We start from the raw sequence: 26,350 nt of genomic DNA, 5'->3' as shown, positions 1-26,350 counted from the left end.
GAGGAGGGTTGGACTGAAGAGTATGGGTGTTTTCCTTTTACATTTCTGTTTTTTTAAGTGGTGATGTTGATCATAGGCTCTGATTTGTCAGGGTTTTTTAACAACTCTTGTGAGTCAGGCTTTTATTTCCCCTCCTGAGATGCCTTTTTGTGGTTTCAAAACACACTTTCAAAAGCATCCAGAATGGATGCTCTGTGCCATTTCCAGCTCAGCTGTGGAAGAGAAGCTCTTCTTCCTTGTGTTCAGCCAACTGAGTTGTTCTTGGCAAAGCAAGCAATAGGTACCTACCACATGGTGGGGGTGAGTGAGGATGCCCTTTAAATTACCTATAAAACCCTTTGATTCAAACTGCTGATGTTGCCATAGGCAATGCTAAGCTTATTGATCATCTTCTGTTTAAATTAAAGTTTGATGTCCTGGAACAGGCTATTCAGCACCGTGAGCTAATGGGATGGGATGAGATACAGGAGCCAGAGAACATGCATATGGGGAAAATGGATTGTGGTCAAAAAGGAAAAAAAAGAGGGTTATATGCTGAATAAGTTCCATGGGTCAGTTAGCAATAAATATTGTGGTTGTAAAAGAGTCCAGTGTGGATGTTGGAGGAGGGGGTTTGTCTGTGTAATTAAAGGGAAACCGGCAGCTTGTTAGAAAACTAAAAATTTCAGAGAAAGGAGGTGAAAGAATGAGTGTTATGATTTATTATAAATGTGTGCTTAGTGATATCTGCTGGAAATTCCATCTGCCCCCAGTTTTTGGTAAGCTGGGTGAGATTTGAGCCAGTACAGGCAAGAGGTGATTGAGGGAAACATTGGCCAAGGAAGTGTGGAGAGGTTGTCTGTGGTAGATGTGAGTCTGTCCTTCCATCTCTCAATCAACCACGCAATCATTCATACTCACACAAAATAAACCTTTGGAATGAATTAAAATCAGGCTTTCAGAAAGAATGCAGGATTCCTTGCTGGAGCCATACCAAGTAAGACTGTGGCTTCTTTTCCCCCCCATGAAAATCAAGGTCGATTTCCTGGTTTTAGATTAGTTTTTGAGCTTTTTATTACACACCACCACGTTTGTGCTAAAGTTAATGGAACATGCACTTGCTGAAGGAATATCAAGATAAATTCTATGGCCGAGTTACCAGAGGAGTAACTGAGAGAACAACTAAATTTTTCCAGCCTAGGCACTAAACTTTGCCCACACTGGCCTAGGAAGTAATTTCATAACCCCCTAAGCTTATTAAAGCTGAAATAGTATTGGTAAATAGTGATAAGATGTTCACCAGCAACCTGAGCAACCTAGGCTGTGGAAGGTATCCCTGCCCACAGCAGAGGGTTGGGATGAGATGGACTTGAATGTCCTTTCCAGCCCAAACCATTCCAGGATTCTATGGACATCTCGAGATAGGCTGACTGCTGCTGCTGATTTTGGTCAGACGTTCTCCTTTATCTCCAATATTGATGTAAATCTGTAAGCCCACGAATCCTTTTAAAAGGAAAGGCTTGCAAGATATGGACTTACTTATGAGCCATCTAAGCATCCAGAATTTTTGTTTCTGTGACCACCCACTTGGCATCCACAGCATCCCAGGGCAACCTGTGCCAGGACCTCTCCACCCTGACAGGGAAGGATTTCTGCCGAGTGTCCCACCTAACCCTGCCCTCTGCCAGTGTGAAGCCATTCCCCCTTGTCCTGTCCCTCCAGGCCCTTGTCCAATGTCCAGCACCCCTGGAGCCCCTTTAGGCACTGGAAGGCTCTAAGGTGTCCCCAGAGCCTTCTCCTTTCCAGGCTGAGCCATGAAGCCTCCCGAGCTGAGGGAGGACCGTGGTGGCCGGGAGGAGCTATCGCAGGAAGCCATCTGTGCACAGGCAGCTCTGCAGGAAACCCCACCAGCCCAGCACCCAGCTTTTATTCTTATTTCCCTCCCTGACAGTTTTTCTCCTTGACACTTTCCCCAAACGACAGCGGGGAGGAAGTGAGTTGTCAATTGAGCATCATGGCTCGTTCCCAGCCCTGGAATGCAAAGTGCTTTAGTTAAGAGCTAGTGCCTCTTTACTGGGCTCTTATTTCCTGTAGGCACAGCTAACAGAACATCTATTGGAAATAGAAATAATTAGAAAACTACAGTGGGTGCTTTTAGAATCATAAAAAAAATGACAGAATCAGCTAGGTTGGAAAAAGACCTTTAGGATCATCAAGTCCAACCACCCAAGTTTACCTGAGAAGGGTGATTTTTGTCTGGTCAGAAATTCAAGCTCATTGTTTTGGTACATTCTCAAAAACACAGAAAGTTTTGAAATGGGGGAAAAAATCAATTAGTGGACAAAGCCTGATAAAAACTTTCAACACGTCAAAGAAAAGCAACAGTGCAGAATGTACCTGTAGGACCTCAGTGGACGCTCCCCTTTGGAAGCAAAACCAATCCCACCTTTCTAATTAAAGATATATATTGTCCATGGATATATAATGACTCAAATAGCCATTAATTCTACAGGAATGGTCTTTCATTCTAAAAGAGCCACAGGGTGGTGGGAAGAAAACACAGAAAATGTTGCTGAGATTGTAAACCATCCTATTGTTCATATTGCCAGTGCAATATTAGGGCACTGATCCCATCTGGAAAATACTTTTCCTCTGCCCAGCCCACTGGTTATGCAATTATTACATCTTTTATTATGTAAAACAACAAATATATCTTTAGAATATTCTCTGAACAATTGATAAAAATCTTCTTTGACTGAAACTGCAAATCTGTAAAATAAATCTAAAATCTAAAAAACCCTAAGCAAGGTTTATCAATTCAGTGTAGAGAATGTTATTCTAAGAGTCTGGTGATTCTACTTGTGCTATCTTTAAAAAAAAAAAATCATAATTCAGCCTTTCCTCAAACATAAGCTTAGAGTAAGCTTAAAGCCTGTCATTTCTGCCCTTCTCTGCTCTGGGGAACACCACTGGATTTTGTTTCACCCGAGGAAGGCAGCAAGAAACTCCTCGAGAAGATGCTGGAGAACAGGCTGCCCAGGGCAGGGCTGGAGTTCCTGCCCCTGGAGGGATTTAGAAGCTGTGTGGATGTGGCACCTGGGGACACGGTTTAGTGTTGGCCTTGGCATTGCTAGGAGAACAGTCTTAGAGGGTTCTTCCAGCCTAAATTATGCCCAGCTCTAAGCTGTGGCTGCACAGTCAGGATTTTGCTGGGGCAGTGTAACAGCACAGGCAAATATTGCCATTTAGGTCTGTCCTAAGTTTCCTACTCAGCAGGTAGTAAAGAAAATAGGAAATCAGACCACAGGAAGGCTGAGAAGACGTCTCTGAGACTGAAGGAGAAGTTCCCAAAGTAGAAATCCCCCCGGTTGGCAGGGATGATGGGGACTGTCCTGCACTGCAGCAGCAGGAGGGGCACAAATTGTGCAAGAAGCTCAATCGGCGCTGAAATGAGGAAGGAAATAATGTGTTAAATGATTTAATTCTCTGAGCTCACTTTGTTCCTTAGAGATAGACCCAGAATCGGGGCTGATTACAGTGCCCTGTTTTGATTAACGGAGGGAGATCTGAGACAGAGACATTTCTATCAGTTTCAAAGAGTTCCACATCTTGTATTTCATTTTCACAGTGGGGTCAGGAATTCAAAGAACATTTATCTTTCATTCTTTATAGCTAAAAAATTATTTTCAACGATGGCAGTTTAATGCTAGTCAACTCCACTGACTTTATAATACTTCAGTGGAATTATTCCAGATTTACACCAGTGGAAGTAGGTGGACTTTATCTGATGCTAAACGAATTTATGGGCTTTGGGTACTCTGTATATGCTTTTTCCAATTCTTGGGGAGTTTGATGGGATGTAAGGGTGATCAGTTATTTTGGTTTTGGTTCAGCTCTACATATTCCATCATAATGCAGCCAGAATTTGAAAGTTAATGGGCCAAGTGCAGCCTCAGATGCAGCCTGGGATGCCATTGAGGCCAGGTTCCCCACCAAACCATCACTCCTGCTGCCAGCACCTGACAAATCCTGACCTCCTCTGTGCTGCTGCAGGAGATTAAAGCAACATTTCTTTTGTACTACCCAGTAATCTTTATGTTGGGCGGTAAAGTTAATGTACGGGATTGTCACTCAACCCATTTCACACCAAAGAGCCCAGAGCAGCTCTGAGCCAGCAATCTGGAGGTGAGAGCATCACCCACCCATTCCTCAGTCTCAGAGGATGCATGGAGCCGCTAAATGAATCATTAAAAAGAATTGAGAATTCCTGAATGGTTGTAACTACTGAGAACACCTCCACCCCCATGAGTCCCCCACTCTCAGGTTTTAAACAACTCAGTTCTTTCATGCATGTGTTCCTCTTCACAAGGAAGGGAGACAGGCTTGCAGAGCCCATTAGCTGTTCCACATGCACATCCATTGGCAAGGGGAATTAGTTTCTGGCCAGCACACAGCCGCTGGGTAACACAAAGGACAGACTCCTTTAATCTTCAGCAGCAGCATAGCGGTGTCCAGGCTTGTCAGAAGCTGCAGGAGGAGTGATGGCCGTGCTGCTGACAGCCTTCTAATTGGGTAGTAGAAAGCAGCTCTAAAGGATGTGTTTGTGCCAACAAGTGTGGCTTGACATCAAGAGAGATGTACCGAGGAGCCGAGGGGGGAGCGCAGCAGCGCTGGATGCGCTCCGAGCCCGGCGGGGCTGGGGTCTCGCAGCCAGCAGAGCCGAGTTTGGCTGTGCTGCTGGAAAGCTCCAGCAGGGAACACATTGCTCGAGTGCAATCAGGAAAGGTTGGCCTGGCTGCTCTGCCAAAATGAGCTGTCTGTGTTTTTGAGCTCCAGAGAATCACAGAATGGTTTGGGTTGGGAGGGACATTAAAGACCATCTTGTTCTGCCCCCTGACACACCACAGAAGATGGGAGGTGTGAGAGCCAGGAGCACTGGAAACCCTTTGCCCACCATGGGTTTGCCCATGGGTTTGCTCCATACCCCAGAGGTCCCAGTGCTGCCCACAGCACTGCTGGGATCCAGCAGCCAGGACCTCCTGTGCCAGCCCCTGCTCCTCCAAATCCACTGCAAAGCAGCAACAAAGCTGACAGAAGCTGAAAAACACAGGCAGCTGTGTAACACTGCCTTCACTTAAATATTAATAGGGGATGCTGAATAATTCCACCTTTAGCCTCACTGGAAGGCTGGCTGATAGGGAGTGTGTGATAGGAGCTGCTACACCTACCTGTCACTGTACTTAGGTGACTACAGCTCAGTCAAAGGGGAATTGAAACCACAAGTTAATCTGAGAGTGCTCAGCCCCTGTGGTTTTGGAATTAAATGCCTGCTCTAAATATAAATAAAGGCTGATGGACTCACTGCCTAAGATATCTTGGAGAGAGCTGTAGCACAGGCAGGGTGAGAGGCACCTGGTCTCAGCTGCAGGTCTGGCCGGGGCAGAAAATGCAGGGAAGCATGTCCAGGGCTTCCTTGTTGTTCCTGATGACCAGGAAGATAAGCTGAAACTTCTGGGTGGTGACATCAGTGAAAAGGTCCCCAAAGGGGCTTAGAAAGCAGAAAGGAGAACTCCAGGGAAGGGTGCCCTCTAAAGTTTATCTTTTCCTTCTTCTGGGATTATTCTCACCTGAGAGTGGCCCAGTGACACCTGGTCCATACATGAGAGAAGAAAGCTCATCAGTGGGTGGTGGCCAGCTGGGGTGGGACAGGAGAGGATGCTGTGCCAGCAAACTGCTCAGCATCCCTGCTATCCTGCTTTGGCACACCCCTGCCCTCCCCACGTCCTCCCAGAGCAGGACATGGCACTGCTGGCAGCTGTGCAGGGGCTCCAGAGGTGAGCCCAGGGCTCCTGAGGTTCCTGGTGCAGAGAGAAGAGGCATGGGGATGGCAGCAGGAGGACTTCACAGAGACTGTCTATTTAAAAATGTGTCAGGACTGATGAATACTCCAACAAACATGATTTTGATAGGGTCACTGTGAAGAGATGCGGTAACAGTGTGGAGAGACCCCAGTTGTGCTGGAACCAATGCTCTTTTCTCCCTGAAATGACACTTCTCCACAGACTTGTGTGTGTGGGGAGGGAGCCAGACAACTCATACCCATCCAGAGGCATCCAGAGGCAGATAATAATTCCCTCAGTGGTAGAGTGCAGCATGTTCCACTAACATCTGCAGTAACTGGAAATGTACCCATCCAATTTTCTCCTCTCCCCCAGCCACAAAAGGAGACCACTCCAATTATTTTTCAGACAGAATTAAGGCTGGTGTTTACCATTATCTCCCTGGTAACCCTCTCCTCATGACTACATTATGCAACATAATTGTAAAGCCGTCTCAGCTCACTGGGGTTGTTATTAAATGTACTCTGCTGGGGTTTTTTTTTTCCCCAAGGTCAAGGTTAGTAATTACGTGGCTGGTATGCTTGGGACAGAGCCTTGTTAGGTAGGAAAAAAATTAGAAGGAATTTAAAGGATGCATCAGGCATTCCCAAGTGATGAAATTTTGTCAGCAAAAGGTAGGCCAGTGAAGGAAGGGAATTAGGGGATGTGAAGTGCTCCAGCACACAGGTCTGTGGATGAAATTTGGGCGGATTCAGGGCATGAGACGTGTTGGATGAATTTCCACAGGGAACGTGGGAAGCGAGCGCTGATATTGCAAGCTGAGGTGAGCGTGGCTCCTCTGAGCTGCAGCTTTAATTGGAGCTGCTGGAACAATAGTGAATTGAGCTGTTTGTTTTTCTTCTGGCTGGTTTTTCTCCAAAGGTCCGAGGTGCTTGCACATGAAGTGTCAGCACCTCATTGTGCACAGCAGGGGGTTGGAACGAGATGATCCTTCGAGGTCCCTTCCAAGCCAAACCAGTCCATGATTCTATGATTCCACTGTCCCCAGGCCAGGTATTCTTAGGGATTTGCCTTTGCAATGGGATGGGGCAGCCACTCAGCAGGAGTTCTTGCTGTTTCCCTGGCCCATGTGAACTAAGTGACACCAGACTTCCTCATTAAATCCACCTCCTAATACATTTAATTAGGGAATATTGCTTCATTGCATGTTGGACCCTAGAAGGAATTAAGAGCAGCAATAACAACGCTACATGGGGGAATGAGAAGACTGATGGGTTCCTGGAATGATGTCAGATTTCCTAGCAATATTGTTGGTTAGTGCCAAGGTTATTCAATCTACCTGGTGGTAACATGAAGGAGTGTGTTGACTAGAGCCTGTAATCTGGAAAAACTCCTTTAGTTGGGAAACAGCTTGGAAAGGAGCACAAGATGAAGACCCGCAAGTCTGCAAGTGTCTCTGTGTTCACAAATGCATAATTATATACATGCTACCTAGAAATGTGTAAAAAAACCCATCTCCATGAATATAAATATATATATATATGTATCCGTGTCTGTATATATATACAGGAGAGCCTGAGCTACAGTCTCTGGTTGTCTGTGACTCCCTCTGAAATTTTCCCTGATGGAATTGTGTTCCCAAGTCACCATTTATTTTCTAAACTGGAAGTATTTGTGGGTCTCTCCCTCGACATGAATGGGTTGGGATGAGATGTTTAATGCCAAAGTCAAAACTCCCCCCAGTGCCCTACTTGGGTCATTCCATGCATCAGCATAGGAGAGAGTATTTACCATGGAAAAAGAGGGAATTACTTGAAAGGACTGTACTGTAGAGCAGTAGCCTTATGAAAACCATGACAGAGTAATTGGATCTGGCTTGCGTGCAAGGCAGCAAGAGAAATCAATAAAAGAAGAGGGAGGAAATGGGGAGGGGGACCTTTCACGTTTTTGCAGTGAAATATCCCTTCATCTGACTGCCTGTAACTAACTTTTCATCATCCCTGATGTGATCTGTAGTTGAAGATTTCTCTGGGCTATAACCACAGTTGCTGGGCTGGGTGGTTTTATTTCTCTCATCTTTGCTGCTTGTGGGAGAAAATAAGGCAAAGAAAAACAAAACAAAACAAAACTTTGTAACTGCCCAGACCTCTCTGTGCACCAGGATCCTTATCTAATGTCTGGACCTCACAGTCCCAGGGCAAACCTCACCCTGAGTGTGGTTTTTATTGTTCTGGTTTGTTTTCTTCCAGTTCAAAGGAAGGGTTGAGCCCCAAAAAGAGAAGTGTGTCCTTGGTCAGAAGTCTGTAAGTTCTCTGAGTCACACTTCACCAAAAGCCTCCAAAGTGTGTTCAAGTCAGTGGATGTGGTCATCACTCAGTGACAACTCCTTATCCTCTCTATCCACCTCTGTCCTCAGGGAGGTTAGAAAATCTGCTAAATTAGGAGAATGATGAGGAGGGTTTGATATGATAAAAAAAAGCCCAACAAAATCAAAACAGCATTTGTAGAGAGCACACAGACCAGAACTTACTGGCTGAAACAAAATTTTCAGGTTCATGGAAAGGGAAAAAATACTTTTTATTTTTTGGCTTTGAATTATGTGGTGCTCTTCATTCCATTAATATGACACTGTGGTGATATGAGTAACTACTGATACTCATTATACTCATTATATATTGATAGCATTGGTTCTCCAGTGGCATCTCTTTGGCAGCAGCTGGTTTATACAGAATCATGGAATCACAGAATGGTTAGGCTTGGAAGAAATCCCCTAGTTCCAGCCTCCAAATTCCCCCTCAAATATTCTGTGTTCTTTAATAGAGACCAAGGTTCTTCTTCTGTGGTGTCAAATTTGGGTTGAAAAAAGCCAAACCAACCCAAAATTTCCATTACTTCAGAGCCTCGTCTCAGGGGCTGGCAGGTCAAGTTTTCAGTCCAGTGTGTGATGGGAAAGAGGAAGATTCTTGCAAATAGGTGGATTGGAGTGGAGCAGTGATTCTATCACCAAATGGTGGCTCAGCAGCAGAAGACAGCCCAAATTACAGAAATCCTGATTCCTTTATTCCACCTCTCATGTTAATTGTTCACCTTTAGTCATGGTCCTGACTTTTCCCTCCCACAGAAAGCATTAACAGAAAATCTAGGCCACAGTCACTGAGATTTAATTCTTCCATCTATGCAGAGACTTCAATCTTCATAAACTGCATTTTTAGGCAACCAGCATTACTGGCTATTGAGGGCAGCAAAGTTAATCTTACTGAACACAGACTTCTCTAAATGAGGGTGACCTGAAATAGCTCAATAGTATCCATAAGCTATAGGGGGGATAAAGCTGGGACATACCAAGGGAATAAAGGTAGGAACAACCTGAGGCTGAGTGTTGATGATGATATTTTGGCCTTCCAAAACCAAGCTGGGAATACTCCCTGAGTGCAAGAGAGAATGTTTCTTTGGAAACAGACACATTGAGCTATTTCCTTAGATTACACCACTCACAAAAATGATGCAGCTTTACATTAAATTCTTATTGAGAAATACCCAGAAAATTCCAACTGACTTATTCATGGAACATTATTCCAAGCCCCAAATGCTAAATGTAGTCTCTAACAGCAGATTTGACCCCAGCCATGCTCCAATAATTAGTCTATAGCGTGATCTTTATTAATAAAAGTTAATTGAAACCAAAACTCATCCCTCAGGATTTCCAATCAATGAACACACACGCACACACAAAAAGCCACACTAAAGAGCACTGGAAAATCCAGCTTCACAGAGAAAGAAACAATGGAAAGAAAAGCCCTCACTAAAAATAGTGCTGGTCTTTTTGTGCCTGGGCAGGAAATGTCGGCACCACCAATTCCAGCGCTGAATAACGCTTTGTCTTTGGGAACATTATTCAGCAGGAGGCAAAAGTAAATCAACAGCCAATTCTGCTGAGGAAAGTAAACATTTGCAGATGGGAAAATTGAGGCAAAGTGGTATTAAGGGACTTGCTCAAGGTGAAGAAAAAGAAGTCCTTGGTTACTGGTCATTTGTTCTGCTGGGACAGAAAATCCTCAGCTGGAAAGGCCAAATTTCACTGTCCAGAGCAAGAGTTTATTATATGGAAACCAAATAAATGAAAATGGAATTGTTCCAAAAAGGTGGATGCCTTTGTTCCTCAGAGGTGTTTGAAGATGCAGCTCTTGGTCAGCCTTCTGAGGACCTTCTTGATGAGCTTTTAGCTGCAAATCCAACTTTTTTTTCCACTTTTCTTAGCTCACGACTTTGCCTGGCATCTCTCCTTCACAGGACCGAGAGAAAACAAGAAATAATCTCACAGTTTTAATTAAAATTACTTTAGATGAGGAGACAGATGGTACTTGCAGGCCCATGGAGTGATCCCAGCACTATCACGAGTTCTGTGCTTAAAGATCTGACTTCATTTAGGAAAGTTTGTTCTTGATCTGACTGAAAAAGTGAAACACATACAAACTGTCCTCTTCAGCTTTCTGTTCTGTCCATCAGTGATTGTGCTCCACTGTGAATATGAGAAATATCTCATTATCTGCCAGACCTGAGGTGGTCTGAGCAAAGCAAGGAATTGCAAAACCTTAAAAATTGGTTTTTCCCAATAATCGTTGGCCACTGTGTATTGTAAGTTCTCATTTTGATGTTGTTTTCCTAAGGAATTAAGTAATTCCTTATGTGCCAATGTTGATACTTTTGTCCCTCACCAAAACTTTTGAACTCTTTTAGATGCACAAAGGTACAGAGGTCTTAAGTATATTAATTTCCTGTGAATTTTGGGAAAATAAATAGAAGAGGGGCAGCAGGCCAGCATGTCTGCAGTGTGTGCACAACTTCTGAGACCAGAACATTTACTGGCATAATGGAATCACTCACATTATTCCGTCAGGAGTTTATCAGAATATGAGTACCCCAATCATCAGGGAAATTTTGCCTTCTATATTTTAAGAGTTCATATTTTTTTAAACCTTAAGACACTAGAAAAGCCAAGCTCATAGAAATGTTTTGGGTATTTTTAAACATGTTTGATGTCCTTCTGAATGTTTTTGAGCCATTTTTAATTAAATTTTTTATTCTTTTTTAACCGAGTGAAGTTCATGGCAGATTTTTTTTTCCCATGGAGTCTTGCAATAGTTTAGTTATTCAGTCTTCTGGCAAGATTTACATTTATTTTACTTTGCTGATCACAGGGTAAACATGCCAGAAATTAAATAGTCATCATATAATTCAGTCCTGTCTGTGAAAACCTAACAAAAGAGCATTTTCCTTCAACAGAAATGAGAGTGACTGTTCTGCTGTAATAGCTTAAAATACATTGGAGATAATGTGTTTAAAGAATAAGAAAGATGTGTTCTAATGACCAGTGATAGCTCTAAAGTATTTCAAGAGCTTGGTTCAAAGCCCCTTGAAAGGAATAACAGTCCTTCTGCTGACATTACTAATCTTTGGATCGGGCTCATTAATGTATTGCAGATATTATATCCCCAGCTGCCAAAAAGCTGAAAAAAGGAGAATGTAGTCATAAAAATAGACATCAAATACATTTCTCTTCTGGGAATTAATATAGAAGAGAAATATTGCTGCTACTACTACTCTCTGGGACTTTATTACAGATATTTCTTTACTGTTTTTAAAGGAATTAACAGGGCAAGCTGTTCATCCCATCCAGAACTCTGCCTCCAGCAAGGGCCAGCGTCTGATGCCACAGAGCCTGGCAAGTCTCGGATTGCTGCAATAGTTTTCACTCCGGGGCTGTAAATCAGTCCTTTCCGGGATGTGCTGTGCTGATGGAGAGGAGGAAGGGTGGGAGGGAAAATAGACATATTCAGGCAAGACTTTCCCCGTCTTTGGCATCTCTTGGTTTAATTACAGATCGATACTTGGTACTCGCCGACTTTTACAGCTCATTAGCATCACGCGGTGCCCTGGTGTAAATTTGTTACAAAGCTTGCCAAGAATCCGGGGGGTCTGGAAGCAGATGTTCGCTCGGGGCTATAAATGAGACACAACTGAGCTGACCGGTTTGAACTCTGGGCGGACAAATAATGTTCGGGATCTTTACCTGTGGCTCTCCAAGTGCCGCACAAACCCATGGGTGCGTGTGGGCATGTGCATGTTCATGTCAGAGAGGGAGAGGGCGAGGAGAGGGATGGTGAGTGCCGCTCTCTGTGCAGCTGAGAAGGCGGCACAATCCGCAACCAGGCGCTTATTTTTTTCCAGCTCTCGGTATCATTCTCAGGTCTCCCACCTGCCTGCGCACAGAGACAGCGTTAGTAAGGGAATAATAATAACGTGAGAACGCCTCGGCAGCCCCCAGCCCTGGCTCTGGGGAGCCCCTCTCTGTCTCTTTAAGGAACCCAGCGAGTCGTGATGCTGCTGTTTGTATTGCCGAATCCCCAGGAGTGCAGTTAAGAAACGGGCAGCTGTCTCTTTAAGTGTGATTTCCTTCTATTGTATTTGAATCGTGATCAGGAAAAAGGAAATGAAACCAGAGAGCCGGGGCTGAGCCACGGAGTAATAATAATCCCGGGGATGCGGCTGCCGCCGCTCGCAGCGCTGCCGCCCGGGCGCGGAGCGTGTGCGGAGCTGCCCGCGCGGAGCCGCTGAGCGCTGGGCGCGGAGCCGCGGTGGCGGCCGCGGCCGCCGCCCCCCGCCCGCCGCGGGAGCGGCCCCGCCGGCCGGGGCGCGGGGGGAGCGCGGCGGGGATGGGAGGTCAGCGCCGGGGGGGTGTGCGGGGCCGGGGGGGGGGGCCGTACGGGGCCGGAGCGCAGCCCCAGCCCTGTGTCTCTCTCTGTGTCTCGGTGCTGCAGGAGGAAATCCTGTGAATGTCATCGCGGGGCGGCGGGGCAGCGCGGCTGGCGACAAGGCTCCGCGAGCAGACAGCCTCTGCGGGGGCGGCGGGGGCAGAGCCCACCACCGGCACGCCACAAAGGAACCGGCCCTGCCAATGTCATCGGCCATCGAGAGGAAAAGCCTCGATCCTTCCGAGTAAGTGCGCGCTTTTTCCTCCCGGTCCCCCGCTCGCCATCGTCCCCGGGAGCCTCCCGGTGCCGCCCGTCCTCCCCGACGGAGCCGCCGCCGGCATTGTGTACCCGGCAGCCCCGGAGGGCTTCGGCGGCAGCCCCCGCCGCTCCGACCCCCATACCCCGCACCGGGCACCCCGCGGGGCTGACGGTGTGGGGGAGCTTGGGGAGATCCCCCCCAAGTTGTGGGAAGGAGCAGCCGGGAGCAGAGAGGCGCAATTCCCCCCGGGCAGGGCATCTCCCACTCGCTCATCCCACCGCGGGGTGGTGGGGATGCTCGGCGAGAGAGAGAGCATCCCGCTTCCCAAGCCATCAGGTTGTCCATCCCGAGGGACCCTCTTCTGCCCCATCGCCGATCTGCCCGACTCGCTGCAGCCGATCAGTGAAAGGTCAGGGCTGTTAGCTGCGGGTGCCCAACTTCCACGTTTTCGTAATGCAACTTCCAAAAGCTCGTAGAAAGCTTTGGTGGGGGCTGGGTGTTCTGCTAAGAGCATGTAGACAGACTTGATGGACGGGATGTAGGAGATGAGAATTTCCCTTCCTGGGCTTCCCACTCAGGGAGGGGACCGGCTTCCGTGTCCAGAGCCAGGCTTTCTCCCGGGCTGTGCTCCCGCTGTCCCATCCCTGCTGCACCCCCAGACCTGGTAACTCAGCACAGACCCAGGGCCACCTCAGCCCTGAACGTGCTAATTAACTGCACTTAGGCTTGTCTGGGATCGCGGTAAAAGAAACGAAAAAAGAAACAAATTATAAAATCTCCGTTTCCAGATAACGCTTGAAACATCGCTCTCAGTAAATTGAGTCATTCGTGGTTTGTTTCCTGTCAGATACTAAAAATGCCATCGCTTGGAGCCCGGAACGAGCACATGGGGGAACTGCTGCTTTTGGGGGTTAAATCACTTAATTCCATGATGTTTTACACGTTACATTTTCCTTTACACTGTTTTTTTTTTTAAGAAACGCTAATCCCAGCTCCTAATGATGTCCAGCTTTCATCTACAAAGTTTTTTTTAATCTTTATTTATTTACCTGTCTTGTGTTCTGGTGGCTTAAGTGCTGGTTTAGAAATCCATGGACATCAAAAGCCTAATGCATTAACCAGGAATGCTGCTCTGCATAAACATCCATTGGGCTATTCCGGAGCTCAGGGCTCACAGAGAAACCTGGCTTGGGATTCCCAAATACCCCTCAGATGAAACTTTTTGGGGTACACTCCAAAGTTTCAAAAAATGGATCATGAAGGATAATGATGTGTGCTTCCTTCTACTGGAAAGCTCTCAGAAGTTGTCAGCATGGAGCCCACATGTTAAGAAAGGGAGCCTGCAGCCCAAAAGGAAAAATTTGGAAAAAGTAGGGCCTAATCATGTGTTCCCCATGATTTTAATGAAAACTCACAGGATGGTGAGCTGGCAGGAGAGGGGTGTTACGACATAGCTTGCTGGGCACAGCAGTTTAAACTTAGAAGGGAGAAACCAGAGCAGAATAGAACCAGATAATATCTCAAGGCTCAGCTTGCCTAAATAAAAACTGCAGGATCACTTTCTCAGCCCAGAAGTTTTTGACCAGAGGTCGTTCCTCCCTGCTGAAGAAAGTAATTTTTGCCCAGAAAACTGCTGATCCAGTAAATAAGCAGGAGTAATACAATTTTTTTCATGTTGCCTGCTGGAAACTGGGAGCAGAGCTTCTTCATCAGCGTAGGTCTCCTCTGCCCCCAGCAGCCCAGGGGAGGACAGACCAATGACAGTAGCAAATTGCTCGGGGACTCTGTGCTGGAGCACTAATCCAATAATATGAAAAAATTTAGGGTCCACTGTACTAGCCACAGGTTTGAAATTAAGCAAGTGCTTAAGGGAGAGATCCAGTACATTTTTTATTTACTTCTCTGGCGTTTGGGTGAATCCCAGAACATTACAAAACTGAGTTCAGGCAATGTTCTTTAATTTTTTTTTTTTTTTTTAGCTGTGAAATTACCCCAAAAGACACAGAAATACTTAAGAAAGTAGCTTCGAAGAAAATTCTCATTTCTTTTACCAGAATTATCCTAGCTCTCCAAGCTTTTTAGGAAAAGGAACAAAATAGGTGCATAAAGAGTCTGCTAATTTCACAATAAAGATTTGTGCCTCCTTTCACTGATGGATATGTCAATCCCAGATAATTGAGGTATGTTGGCATAAACCTATCCCAGGGGATTCATGTCCTTGGCTAAGGGAAAAAAGAAATCCTGCAGCAACATGAGGTAAAATGCTGGCTTTATTAAAATCAGCAGCGAGACTTAAACGAGTGGGGCAACAGAATCAGCTGTTGTGTTTATTAATTTTGTACTGCTCTGACAAGTGACACTCAATCTCCAGATTTCCATTTTCCAATAGAAAGTGTGGAATCCCTGGGGTGCCATTCTTAGTCCTGCTGAAAACGAGCAAAAACGAGGACACCACCCTCCCTGTCCTAACGTGTCTGAGCTTGGGACTCATTTTGCTTTTCGTCCTTCTCACGTGGATGCTCTCGGAGTGGGTTTCCCTCGTCCAAGGTTTGTCTCACTCCCTCAGGGAGCCGGTGGATGAGGTGCTGCAGATCCCCCCGTCGCTGCTGACATGCGGGGGGTGCCAGCAGAACATCGGGGACCGCTATTTCCTGAAGGCCATCGACCAGTACTGGCACGAGGACTGCCTCAGCTGTGACCTGTGCGGCTGCCGGCTCGGCGAGGTGGGCAGGCGCCTCTACTACAAGCTGGGCAGGAAGCTCTGCAGGAGGGACTATCTCAGGTAGTCATCCCACTCCTCACACCCTTCCTCCCCCCTTCCTGTTTTACTGAGCACAGCTGGGATTGAGGAATTCCTTTGGAATGGCTCTCGAAGCCTGGCAGGGTCTGCAAGTTCAGGTTTGCAGTATGGGCTCCTGTTCTAAAATCCCTAGAACATTTGGGCTGGAAAGGGACCTTACAGCTCCTCTCCTTTCAGCCTCTGCCACAGGCAGAGACACTTCCCCTAGGACACGTTGCTCCAATTCCCCTCCAAACTGGCCTTCCAGGGATGGGGCATCTGCAGCTCCTTGGGCAACCTGTGCCAGGGCCTCACCTCAGGGAAGAATTCCTTCCCAATATTCCACCTGAACACACCCTCTGGTACTTTAAATCCATTGTCCCTTGTCCCATTCCTCCATCCCTTGTCCAAAGTCTGTCTCCAATTCTCCTGGAACCCCTTAAAGCACTGGAAGGGGCTCTAGGGTCTCCCCAGAGCCTTCTCCAGAGTGCACAGCCCCAACTCTCTCAGCCTGTCCTCATATTTTTGGGATTCATATGCAGATGCTTTTAGTATTGCTGGGATTCTTCAGTAAGTTACAGATAAAGCTAGAGATTATCTGTGTTGGTTAGATAAACAACATAGAGTTGTTTATAGCTAAATCTTTTAAAGTTTGGGAGGGAAAAAAGCATTTTTAATGGAAATGAAAGCAGTGCTACACAATGTGGATGAACCAGAATTATTTGATAATGTGAAGAATACAGAAAGGAGTCCTAGGACTCAGAGTTGTTGGCATCTGTCATTCTGCATAGACCTAAACCCACAGCTCCAGGTGAAGGGTCAGTGTGGCATTCTGGCAAGCAGAACTTGGGAAAAGGGGCTGAATTCCAGCAATCTCCCACTGAGCTGGCAATTAATGGTTCCCCTGAATGATTTTAAGGACTTTTCTGCTTCTCCCAGAATTGCCTTGGAGATTAAAGGTGTTTAAACTCAGGAAAGAGGTGAAAGATCATTTGGGGTTTTGGCATTCTTAAGCCCAGTGCTGAATAAGCAAGAATTTGCACATTTTGCAGAATCAGATCCTACAAATACACTTGTTATGGGTGTTTTCATCAATGACTCTCTGTCTGCCTGTTTTGCCAAAATTTGTAAGTAAAGGATTAATTGGAGACTAAGATATTTCACAAAAATTGATAACAAAGGATCTTTATATTCTTGATTAAAATGTATTGATTTTTGCTGTGCTGGTTGTGTTCCGTTTCTTCTAATGGATCCCTAATGTGTCAGGAGGTTTGTGGAACAGAATAATGACATTTGGTATTTTTCCAGCTTTTTTACTGAAGGCTAATTTACCTGCCAATAAAAATGAAACCAAAATCTCAGTGGACGTCCTAATTATGCTGTCCCTGGGTTTTGCTGATGGAATTTTGTTGAGCAGAAATTAAGGACTGAGTTCTGCTAATGGGACCACTTGTAAATCCAGCAGTGATCAGGTGTTAATTACACTTCCCAGATACTTTTCATCTTAAAATGGAAGCAACAGGAAGTATGGCATTACAATTAATGCATTTTCTTACAGTGCAATCCAACGTTTTTATTTATTTAATAATGCAATAGGTATCGTCCCTCATTAATGAAAAATTTGGCAACCTTTTTGTAACCTTAGCATTACTTTCACTGGGCAGAAGTAAACACTGACATCTCCTGGCAGACAAAAGAAATGATATTCTTTCTCCATAAATGTCTCTTAATTTACCAGATATCCTTTTTCAAGTTCTGATGATTTTAATCAGGCACAGCACATGCAGGAGATGTGTAAGAGATGGAAAAATCCTTTCCAGAATTAGTATGGAAATTTGGAAATCAGACTCAATGAATACATCACCTGTAGCATTCATCCCTTTTGAAAATAAAATATCAATTATATTCATGCTTCTTTATTATTGATTTGACTTAATAAACTCTGCATGACATTCATTAGAGTCTCCTTTTTATAGACAATGTCATGAGGATCTCAGCAGGGTTTCTCCACGTGGATTAAAGAGCAGTCCACAGCATAAAACTGTCTCATAGGTATCTAGGAGGTCTTGGAATGTGTCCTTCTGAAACCCATCAGCAGTGACTTCATGGATCAGGAGTGCCTTCATAGATACAGAAATGCTTGAAAGAATTTTCAATGTGGAGGCACAGACGAAAGGCAGGAGAGCCTTAGACCATGGCTTATCCCAACTCCTTGCCGTAAATTACAGAGCAACAGTTTAGGAAAGGCAAAAATTATCAGCAAAAGGTAATATCTGTTGATCACAGAAGTGGAAGTGTTAATATGGCACAACTTCATGCAGTGCTCTGGGTAACCTTTGCTCCACCAATCCAGGATAAGGTCATTGATCAGAGAAGCGAATTATATTGATAGATTTGAGTTGATTTAGTTTGGATATTAAGGGAAGAAATTCTTCCCTGGGAGGGTGGGGAGGCCCTGGCACAAGTTGCCCAGAGAAGCCGTGGTTGCCCCTTCTCTGGAAATGTCCAAGGCCAGGTTGAATGGGGCTTGGATCAACCTGCACTAGTGGAAGGTGTCCCTGCCCTTGGCAGGGGGTGGCACAGGATGGACTTTAAATTTCCTTCCAACCCAACCCATTCTGTGATTTTGTCCAAACTGAAAGCCTTGGATTTTCTGTTTCAATTTTTGGTGTTGCAAAGTTTCCAGTTCTTCTGGGCAGCTTTCTATGTGACCTCTCTCTAAGTCAGCCCTTGTCCTAATGGATCAGGGGTGCTGTGCTCTGGTTTGGATTGGGTTTGGCCCCGCCAAGGAGCCGTGCTGACCTCTGCGCTGTCGTTGCAGGCTCTTTGGCCAGGATGGGCTGTGCGCCTCCTGCGAGAAGCGGATCCGCGCCTACGAGATGACCATGCGGGTGAAGGACAAGGTCTATCACCTTGAGTGCTTCAAGTGTGCTGCCTGCCAGAAGCACTTCTGTGTGGGGGACAGGTACCTCCTCATCAACTCGGACATCGTGTGCGAGCAGGACATCTACGAGTGGACTAAGATCAACGGCATGATCTAGCACGGACGCACCTGGCGCTCTGGGACAGACACCTCCTGGGCCCAGCTGCACCCAGGAGATCATCCCTTGGGCTGTGGGCTTTGGAACGGGGGGAAACGCCACGCGGTCGGCCCTTGGCAGGCAGTGCTACCTAGAATGTAAACTACACCCAGGTGAAGGAGGGAGAGCAAAGCAATAGTAGCTAGACTGACTTGTGTTCACAGCACGGACAGTAACTGACATCAGCTGGCAGCTGGGGACAGACACAGCACCATAACCCATCCTCCCAACTGGAACAGAGTAGGGACTTCTGTAAAGAGATGTTATGACATTGTCACCTGCAGACTAGGATTGTGCAATTCAGTTTACCTTCTGTCTTGTTTTCATTACTGAGTTTAGATGACAAGCTCCCATGGTAGGCGTGACAAAGGAAGGAAAGAGCCATCCCTCACGTGGTCATTCCATATGGCCTTACACTTTGGGTGGGAGTTATTTTTGCATGGATTTTTTCTTTTTCCTTTGAGAATGAACAGTGCATCCTCTAGTCCCAAACTCTTCTTTTAAAAAACCCTGCTGAATAGTTGCTTTTGGGCACTGCTGTCTCAAGATGAGATGTTCCCCAGATCATTTCTATACAAATATAAATCTAAAGAGTTGTTCAACTATTTTATTAACTTAGATTATATCAATAAAATATTTGTTGTGTGTAGTAAGTCTCTGCAGCTTTAATAAAAATAATGAAAGATTTGAGTGTTGTTCTTTCTTTTTTCTTTTTTTTTTTTCATTATGCTGGATTTTTTTTTTGTTTGTATTATTAATTTTATTTTTTGGTAGCAGGGTTTCTACTCTTTGCTACAGCTGGATCCACTTCAGGTTTTGTTTCAAAGCACAAATGTGAGAACACCAAGGGTTCAATAAATCTTGTGCTCTTCATGCTAAGAAATTAGATTGTGCTCTAGGAGAAATTAGTGTTGTGTGACACCAAGGCTCTTTGGTATTTATGAGGATGTTTTGAGGCTGGTTCTGGGTGTTTTGCAACAGATTGCATCTATATGATCTTAGAAATAATATAAAATTTGGGTCTTTTAGAAAGGTAGCTCATCCTGATTTTGCTCTTGATTAGGGAATCCAGGATAATATAATGAGAGCCAATAAACCTATTTAGAAACAATTAATTTCAGTCATCTTCAAGGTCCCTTCCAACCCAAACCATTCCATGATTCTATGCTATCATATTCTCTCCAACTTATTTTTCCTGAGGTGAAAAGTCTTAAGTTTCTTGCCTGAAAGCTGTTTCATACCTCTGATAAACTCTTATTTCTCATCTCTGATTCTACATTATTCTTTCTGAGAGTGGGACTACAACTGTAAGTTGTGCTGAAAGGCACTAAAAATTAAAGCTTTTCCCACAGAGGAGCAAGTCTGGCACCTGACTCCATCACTAGTGACACATTAGGAATGGCAGCTTAAACCTGTGGATATCTACTTGACTGTTCTCAATAAACTCGTCATGCAGGAGATGTGCCAGCCACTGATCAATGACAATCTTCTGCATTTTACAATGCATACTCTGAGAGCTTTTTTCTGGCTGTCACAAGAAGAGTTGGGGACAAACACTTTAAGTCTTGTTATCAGTGAAATTGGAAACTGCACCTAATGAGAACAACTTGGAAAGTATAGTTTGAGGATGCTGATATTTAGGTATTTTCCAGTGATATGCTGACCTCTGGAGGCCACAGGCAGCTGGTTATAATTATAATTATTAGCTTAAATTCCTGCCAGCAGAGGCAAGGAAAGGCAAGGAAAATAAAGCTATCAGCTCTCTTCATTGACAGTGGCTCCTTGCAGATATTCTGTCCTGCAAGAAACAAAGCCTAAAGTCATTAATGAGTTCATTTACAAAGCTTGCTGGGTGTAGCCACGATGCTGAGGTAGGGTGGAGGTGCACAATTGTTCTCCAGGTCGTGTCACATATACACAGAGCGTGAGCCATAACAGGGCTGATTTTCATAATTTCACCTCACAGAACCTTTGAAAATTTAGGGCAAGGGCCCTCATTTACATCTGGGCTGAGATCAGGGAAGAGTGTTAATAGCTCAAGGAGACCTTGTAGTTTTGCACTAAATAGACGAAGACCTGTGTTTTGTTCTCACCTCAGAAAGGGACTTTTGGCGAGGTAGTTCAATATTTTGCTTCTCATTTACCCACTCATAGAAGGGAGATGTTCTTACTTATTCCACAGAAGTTCCTAATGCAAACACACTCATTATTTTGTGTAAGGTCTAGTTTACAGAGGAAAATATATTTTTTAGACCTAAATGTATGTATTTGTAAAGGAAGGGTCCTTTACGTAATTTTTATAAGACCACCAGTATCAGGTATAATTTCTTCTAAGACCATCAGGTTTACTTAGTCCGTGTAACTTCAGAAAGAGCTTAAGCTAAATTAGAAAGTGGTAGAAGAGCCTCCACTTGAGCAGCAGTATTGCTCTCCCCAAATAATTATACCAGTCTGTTGCTGAACTTTTCCATGATAAATTCCCAATGCTTGCTCTCTGAGTCCAGGAGGAGAGAGAGGAGATTTCTCTTGGAATTAGTATAAGCAACACTTTACCTCATCTCAATTATGTTCCTTACAGTAAGGACTCTCTCCTGCAAAAACAATAAAATAAAATGTTCCAAAAAGAACAGCAAAAAGGAAAGCAGAGCTGATTTAAAGTCCTAAGCAAAAAGCACAAAAATCTGAATATGACTTCATCCCTGATACTCAAAAGCGTCGTCCTTTCCGCGTTTCCGCTATCAGCAGTATTTTAAAAGGCGTATCATCCGTCAAGATTCCCCTTCTTTGTCCCCATTATTCAGTGTCATGGCAGGAAGATGAGAGCATTACCATCGATATCACTTTTTTAATTCCCTGCCCTTGAATAAGGGCAATAAGAGCCCTGCATAATAGAGTTTTCAGGGGAGAGAGTAAATGGGAATCTCTTGTTAATTCAATACAGGATCCAGAAGCCATCACTCCCTTCTCTTTTCTCAAGGTAATACTCTGCCTCCAATTGTCATTATAGCCGAGAATGAAATTATTTGAATTCTGGACACATCAGCACAAAACCCAAGACTCCCTGCCAATTTCGTTGCCTGCTTGGAAGAGAACATCAGAGAGCATCACTCATTTATACGACTGCCAGCCTGAGACTGTAAATTCAGAAAACAAGGAGGCCTCAGGTGCTGCACTTTAACAGGTCTTTCTGCTCCTGAATCACCTCCACCTCACACACAAGGTAACATTTTATCTCTGAAAGGCAAAGCTTTTAAGCATCTGCCAGAGCACACGCTCTGTACGACCTGAATGTGAATTGAAAATGAGACTATTAAGTTTATTAATTGGTATCAGTGACTTAAGGCTTTGAAGGAGATTCATGGCACTCGGGACAATAATCTATAAAGATTTTTGTTGCCCTAAAAAGATAGTGCAGCATCAGCTTATTTCACTTGCAGCAGGTTCATCTCTTTTATGGAGCACATACTGCACTGGAGGCAAAGGAAAATTTAATGGACACTGGAAAATATTATCTATTCCTCTGTCCCACAACAACTTAAAAAAGCATAAAAAGACAGAACTGAGAGATTGAGATAGGCTATCACAAAACATTTAAGGCACTATAATTAAATTAAGATTCAGAAGTCTGTCAGTGAGATGAAGATTAAACTGGCAGAAAGTTGAACCGTGTTTGAAGCAACTTGTTCCCTCCTGCTGAGGGTTGCTTTATACTAGGCTAATGAGAAGGCACATCTTGGAAAGGTTCTAACAAAGCAGCAGATCACTGATGATAATTAATCAACGTGGTTTGCAGGAGCATACACCATGTGCCATTTTCAAGTGCCTCACAAGCATTAATTAATGAATTATTGTATGTCTGGCTCCCATTTTAAGCCACAAGCCCTGCCCCATAGCAGGCTGTGCATGACAATTTTTGATTTTTTAAAGATGTTTTAAGATTTTTTAAAGTGAAGAGATATTTCTTTTTTAAATGAAAAATCAAGTACACCTTTTGCTAAGTGCTCCATGATTGCCTCCACTCTGTATCTGGCATATTCTGGTTACATTTACAGCTTGGCATAAGGCAGCAAAACCTGTAAGCCAAAGGGGAACGGACTGCAAGAAGGTTGATTCCTGTGGAGGTGCTGGAACTGGAGGAGAGGCAACAAGGAATGTTGTAACAGGAAGTGACTTTGGTGATGGAAAGCTGATGCTTTGCACTGTTGAGAGAGAAATAAGTTTTGAAAGCTGTGACCCAAGAGAAATACCTCCTTCTGTAGTCCAGTAGCTCTTTACCAGCTATGTTTCATGTGATTCCTGAGATGTTTCCTCTTCAGGGCTGTGACTTCTTGGATTTGTTGGTAAAAATTCATAGGGTTTTTGTTTTCTCCTCTCCTCAGATATCTCTTGCATCTTGTCTCAGACAACTTTACCAATGAGTTTCATAACAGTTCTGATCTGGTTTGAGATACAGAAATGCTTTACTTCTTTACTTATTTACTTATGTTTTAAAACAACACAATAAAAGTGAAATTCTCCTTCAATAAGGCACATAGTCTTCAGTCTGGCATCGTGACAGCTCCCCAAACCAACGCTTATCATGTTGCTATCTCATTAAAATGATCCAAGACCTACAATTATCAACCTAAAGATGCTTTGCAACACTGGGAAACTCCTGGTGGGCTCTAAGATAAGGCCTCATCACACGGTGGCTGTGATTTTTTGCAGCCTATGGCTGTGAGCGAGCGCCTGACGAGCAGTGATGCAGCCGCCCTGGAATTCCTGGAGCTGGCCCAGCAGCGAGCATGACCCACCATGCAGGAGAAGCATGCTGTCCAGCTGATAAGGGAGCGTGCATCAGCAAATACGGCTTGTTTATCCCGTAAGAACCGCTTTGGAGGAGTGCAAGCAGAAAGAGGCCGGGTCTGCACTGCACAGATAAGAGCTCTGACCAAAAAGGACAACCAGAGGTCGCACCAAGCCTCCTGGAAACTCCCAAAGAGAAGCTTTCAGTGGGAATGGATGACTAAGGGAATTGCAAAGGGCTTCTGGAGGCTTTTATCTGTGTGTTACCTCTCCAAATGCAGCTCAGCACTTCAGTCATTTGTTGTTGCATGCTCTGATGAATGTGCCCTGGCTGGAGGAGTTAGTAGCCAAAAACCCCACCACTGTAGCCACGACCGACTGCCTGCCTCATTAACAATCTCAGCTAATGACCTAAGAACAGTGTGTGCAACTGAAAAGTGAGCTGCTATCTGGGTCATACACGTGTGGGGTTTTTTCAGGTCAGGAAAGGCTCAGTAGCAGTTTTCTGCAGGCATGCCTCATTATTCTCTATGTTCCTCAGGTAAAGGAAGATCTCCTGAGCTCCCACACAAAGCAAGCAGGGCCTTGGCACTTTCATTGGATCATGAAATATTTCTGCAGCCCCTTTCAGTGGGGTCTTTCACACATCCCTTAGGCCATGAGCCACATCACAGACTGGGAATCACACACAGTGAAACCACTGGAATAGTGTGAAATTAGAAATACTCCTGAGGCAAGAATCATGTCTTTCTATGCCATCCATGCTCTCTAAAGTAAATAAACTTTACTTTTTATTCTTTCCCAGGTAATGTTTCCATTTGTAGTAGTATCTTTAATTTGATTAATGTGAGAGGATTATATGAATTGAAAACCAACTTGGAGCTAAGCTAGGCTGTGAAAGAATAAAACTTGGCTACGGTTTGTGTCAACTTGGAATCTTTGATCTGAGGAAAAATGTGCAGTCTATCAACATTGCTCTCCAAGTGGGATTCCAAGCTCTCCAAACATACATTAATATTTCAGACCCGTTTTGGAGCTAAGAATCTGAGACAAAAAGATTTGTTAATAACCAAAGAAAAGCCTGAAGCCACCTTGATGCAGAGTGGGGAGGACTGGATGTGGCTTTTTTGATAACCTCAGGCAACTGATGCAGGCAAAAGCATCCATGTGGCAGATGGTCCAGAAGGATGAAAGCTGGAAGTGGACTCCAGTTGTTCTGTAAGCACTAGCTGAAGTCTGTTGGTTGATTCTTGGAGTTTCCCTTGAATTCATTTCACTGTGGAGTTGCCAAGGCTAATTTACCACCCTCTGAGGTTTGGGAGGGGTTTTGTTGGTTTATACTGTGTCTATGTGGCTGTAACAAGGCAGGGATTTTTTCAGCTGTTGTTTCAGTGTGTCAGGAGGCACAATGAAAGCTGTACTCCATCAGAGATCCTATTTGTTACTAAAATGTCCAACAAGCTCCCATGCAATACTTAGTTTATTCACATAGACATTTCCCTGAAGTTCTGGCTCTGTTCCCTCCCTGTTATCTCTCACATCTCATCTGAGATTCACTCTTGTGAAGCCTGAAGATGCGATTTGTTATCAGTTCATATGTAAACCCCCCAATGTTCAAAGGACTGCTGAACTGTCTTTATGCTTGTGGGGTTCACCAGAGTCACCGCAGGATCATACAGCTCCCATTCTGAATTCTCCTACCCTGCTGTTTCTATGTTCTTTATTACAGTCACTCCTTGTGTTCTGGTTAATTTTACATGATCAGATTTCCAAGCCAAGGTCACTGCCTGGTTATTTCTGTGAATCCCTGACCTTATTGCATCTTTGCTACAGCAGAGAACAAACCCAATAAGAACAGTATAATAACAACACAAATTTTCTGGACCTCAGCTTCTTTCTTGCTACCAATTCCCCAAGCTGCCTCCTCCCCTCAAAGTCTCATTTTTGCCCACGTATTATTGTCCATTTAGAGCACTAAAAAGCTGATCTTGTGAAGAGGAGCCCATTCCCCAAAACCTTAGCACATTAGTTGAATTTCCAGAGACAATCAGCACCCGGAGAAGATCCCCAGTGTGTCATTTCATTTCAGTTTCCAGCCTGATGAGTACCTCTGATCTATTTGGCCACTTGGGCTCCATGGCCAGTGATAATGGAAGAAAAATTAGGTTCTGTTATTGAAGTGGAAAAGAACCTTTATGTCTAGGCTGAGCTAGGAAAATTCCACAATAACTTTCTGGTGTCACAGTTTCTGCAGCTGTCAGTTATTTGATGGAGGATGCAAAGACTGCTGTGGTTAAAACACTGAAATACTACAATTTCAAATGGGTTTTGTTGGCTTTTGGTTCTGTGGGTTTTGGTTGGTTGGTTCCTTTTTGTTTATTTTTTTTTCCTTCAGCCTCAGCAACAGATATTTCTGTTTTACTATGTTTTTGTGTAAATAATTGTTAGGACATCCATTAGGAAGGTAAAATGCCAGCCATTTCTGCACTTGAGGAGCCTCTAGCCTGACCAGGGGTGATAATAAATTTTTATAATTAACTCCTATAGATCCTCCACCTCCATCTTCGCCACTGCCTAAGCCCTTGAGTAACAGCTTGGATCTTTGCAAATCCTAGAAGTCAAACTCTCCAGGCTTTTGGCAAAACCTGAAAGACAGAAAGAATTATGGACCTTCTCTTGGCTCTGCATTATTAGATTTTCATGGGCCACAAACCCAAGGACAAACACAAGTAATATAATTTTATAAGCATTTCAAATATACTTTTGCTATTGTGTTTTCTTCTCTACAGGCAACTTTACAATTATAGAAATTATAAAGGAAAAAAATCTTCTCAACAGCTAGCAATAGTGCAATAAAACCACCCCCTCGTTCCCTT

General features: G+C 44.4%; 2 protein-coding genes across 4 annotated transcripts in view; one reads left to right on the top strand and one right to left on the bottom strand.

Moving 5' to 3' along the window:
• Positions 1–26,350, bottom strand: part of PPFIA1 (PTPRF interacting protein alpha 1) — a 503,873-nt gene that overhangs the window by 20,137 nt on the left and 457,386 nt on the right. The gene's annotated exons all lie outside the window — the stretch shown is intronic.
• Positions 11,904–19,376, top strand: LMO2 (LIM domain only 2). 3 transcript variants are annotated; one of them, XM_030240644.2, is made up of 4 exons: positions 11,904–11,922; positions 12,638–12,815; positions 15,397–15,612; positions 18,431–19,376. In XM_030240644.2, the coding sequence occupies exons 1-4, from the start codon at positions 11,919–11,921 to the stop codon at positions 18,648–18,650; spliced, it is 618 nt and encodes a 205-aa protein (XP_030096504.1). In that variant the 5' UTR covers positions 11,904–11,918; the 3' UTR covers positions 18,651–19,376. The 3 variants fall into 3 exon arrangements, with proteins under 3 accessions (XP_030096504.1, XP_030096502.1, XP_030096503.1); XM_030240642.2 differs by lacking the exon at positions 11,904–11,922 and adding an exon at positions 12,183–12,234; XM_030240643.2 differs by lacking the exon at positions 11,904–11,922 and adding an exon at positions 12,314–12,539.

This window comes from Serinus canaria, chromosome 5, assembly GCF_022539315.1.
Source record: "Serinus canaria isolate serCan28SL12 chromosome 5, serCan2020, whole genome shotgun sequence".
Classification (NCBI taxonomy): Eukaryota; Metazoa; Chordata; class Aves; order Passeriformes; family Fringillidae; genus Serinus; species Serinus canaria.
Note: the sequence above shows the minus strand (reverse complement) of the source record. Positions and strands in the feature narration are given on the sequence as shown.

Bases quoted from the DNA above. Each gene is read 5' to 3' on its own strand.
- LMO2 (XM_030240642.2), top strand. From the start codon at position 12,198: ATGCTGCTGTTTGTATTGCCGAATCCCCAGGAGTGCA. The intron at 12,235-12,637 runs GTTAAGAAACGG...TCGGTGCTGCAG, and splicing joins GCCGAATCCCCAGGAGTGCA to GAGGAAATCCTGTGAATGTC. The intron at 12,816-15,396 runs GTAAGTGCGCGC...TCACTCCCTCAG, and splicing joins AAAAGCCTCGATCCTTCCGA to GGAGCCGGTGGATGAGGTGC.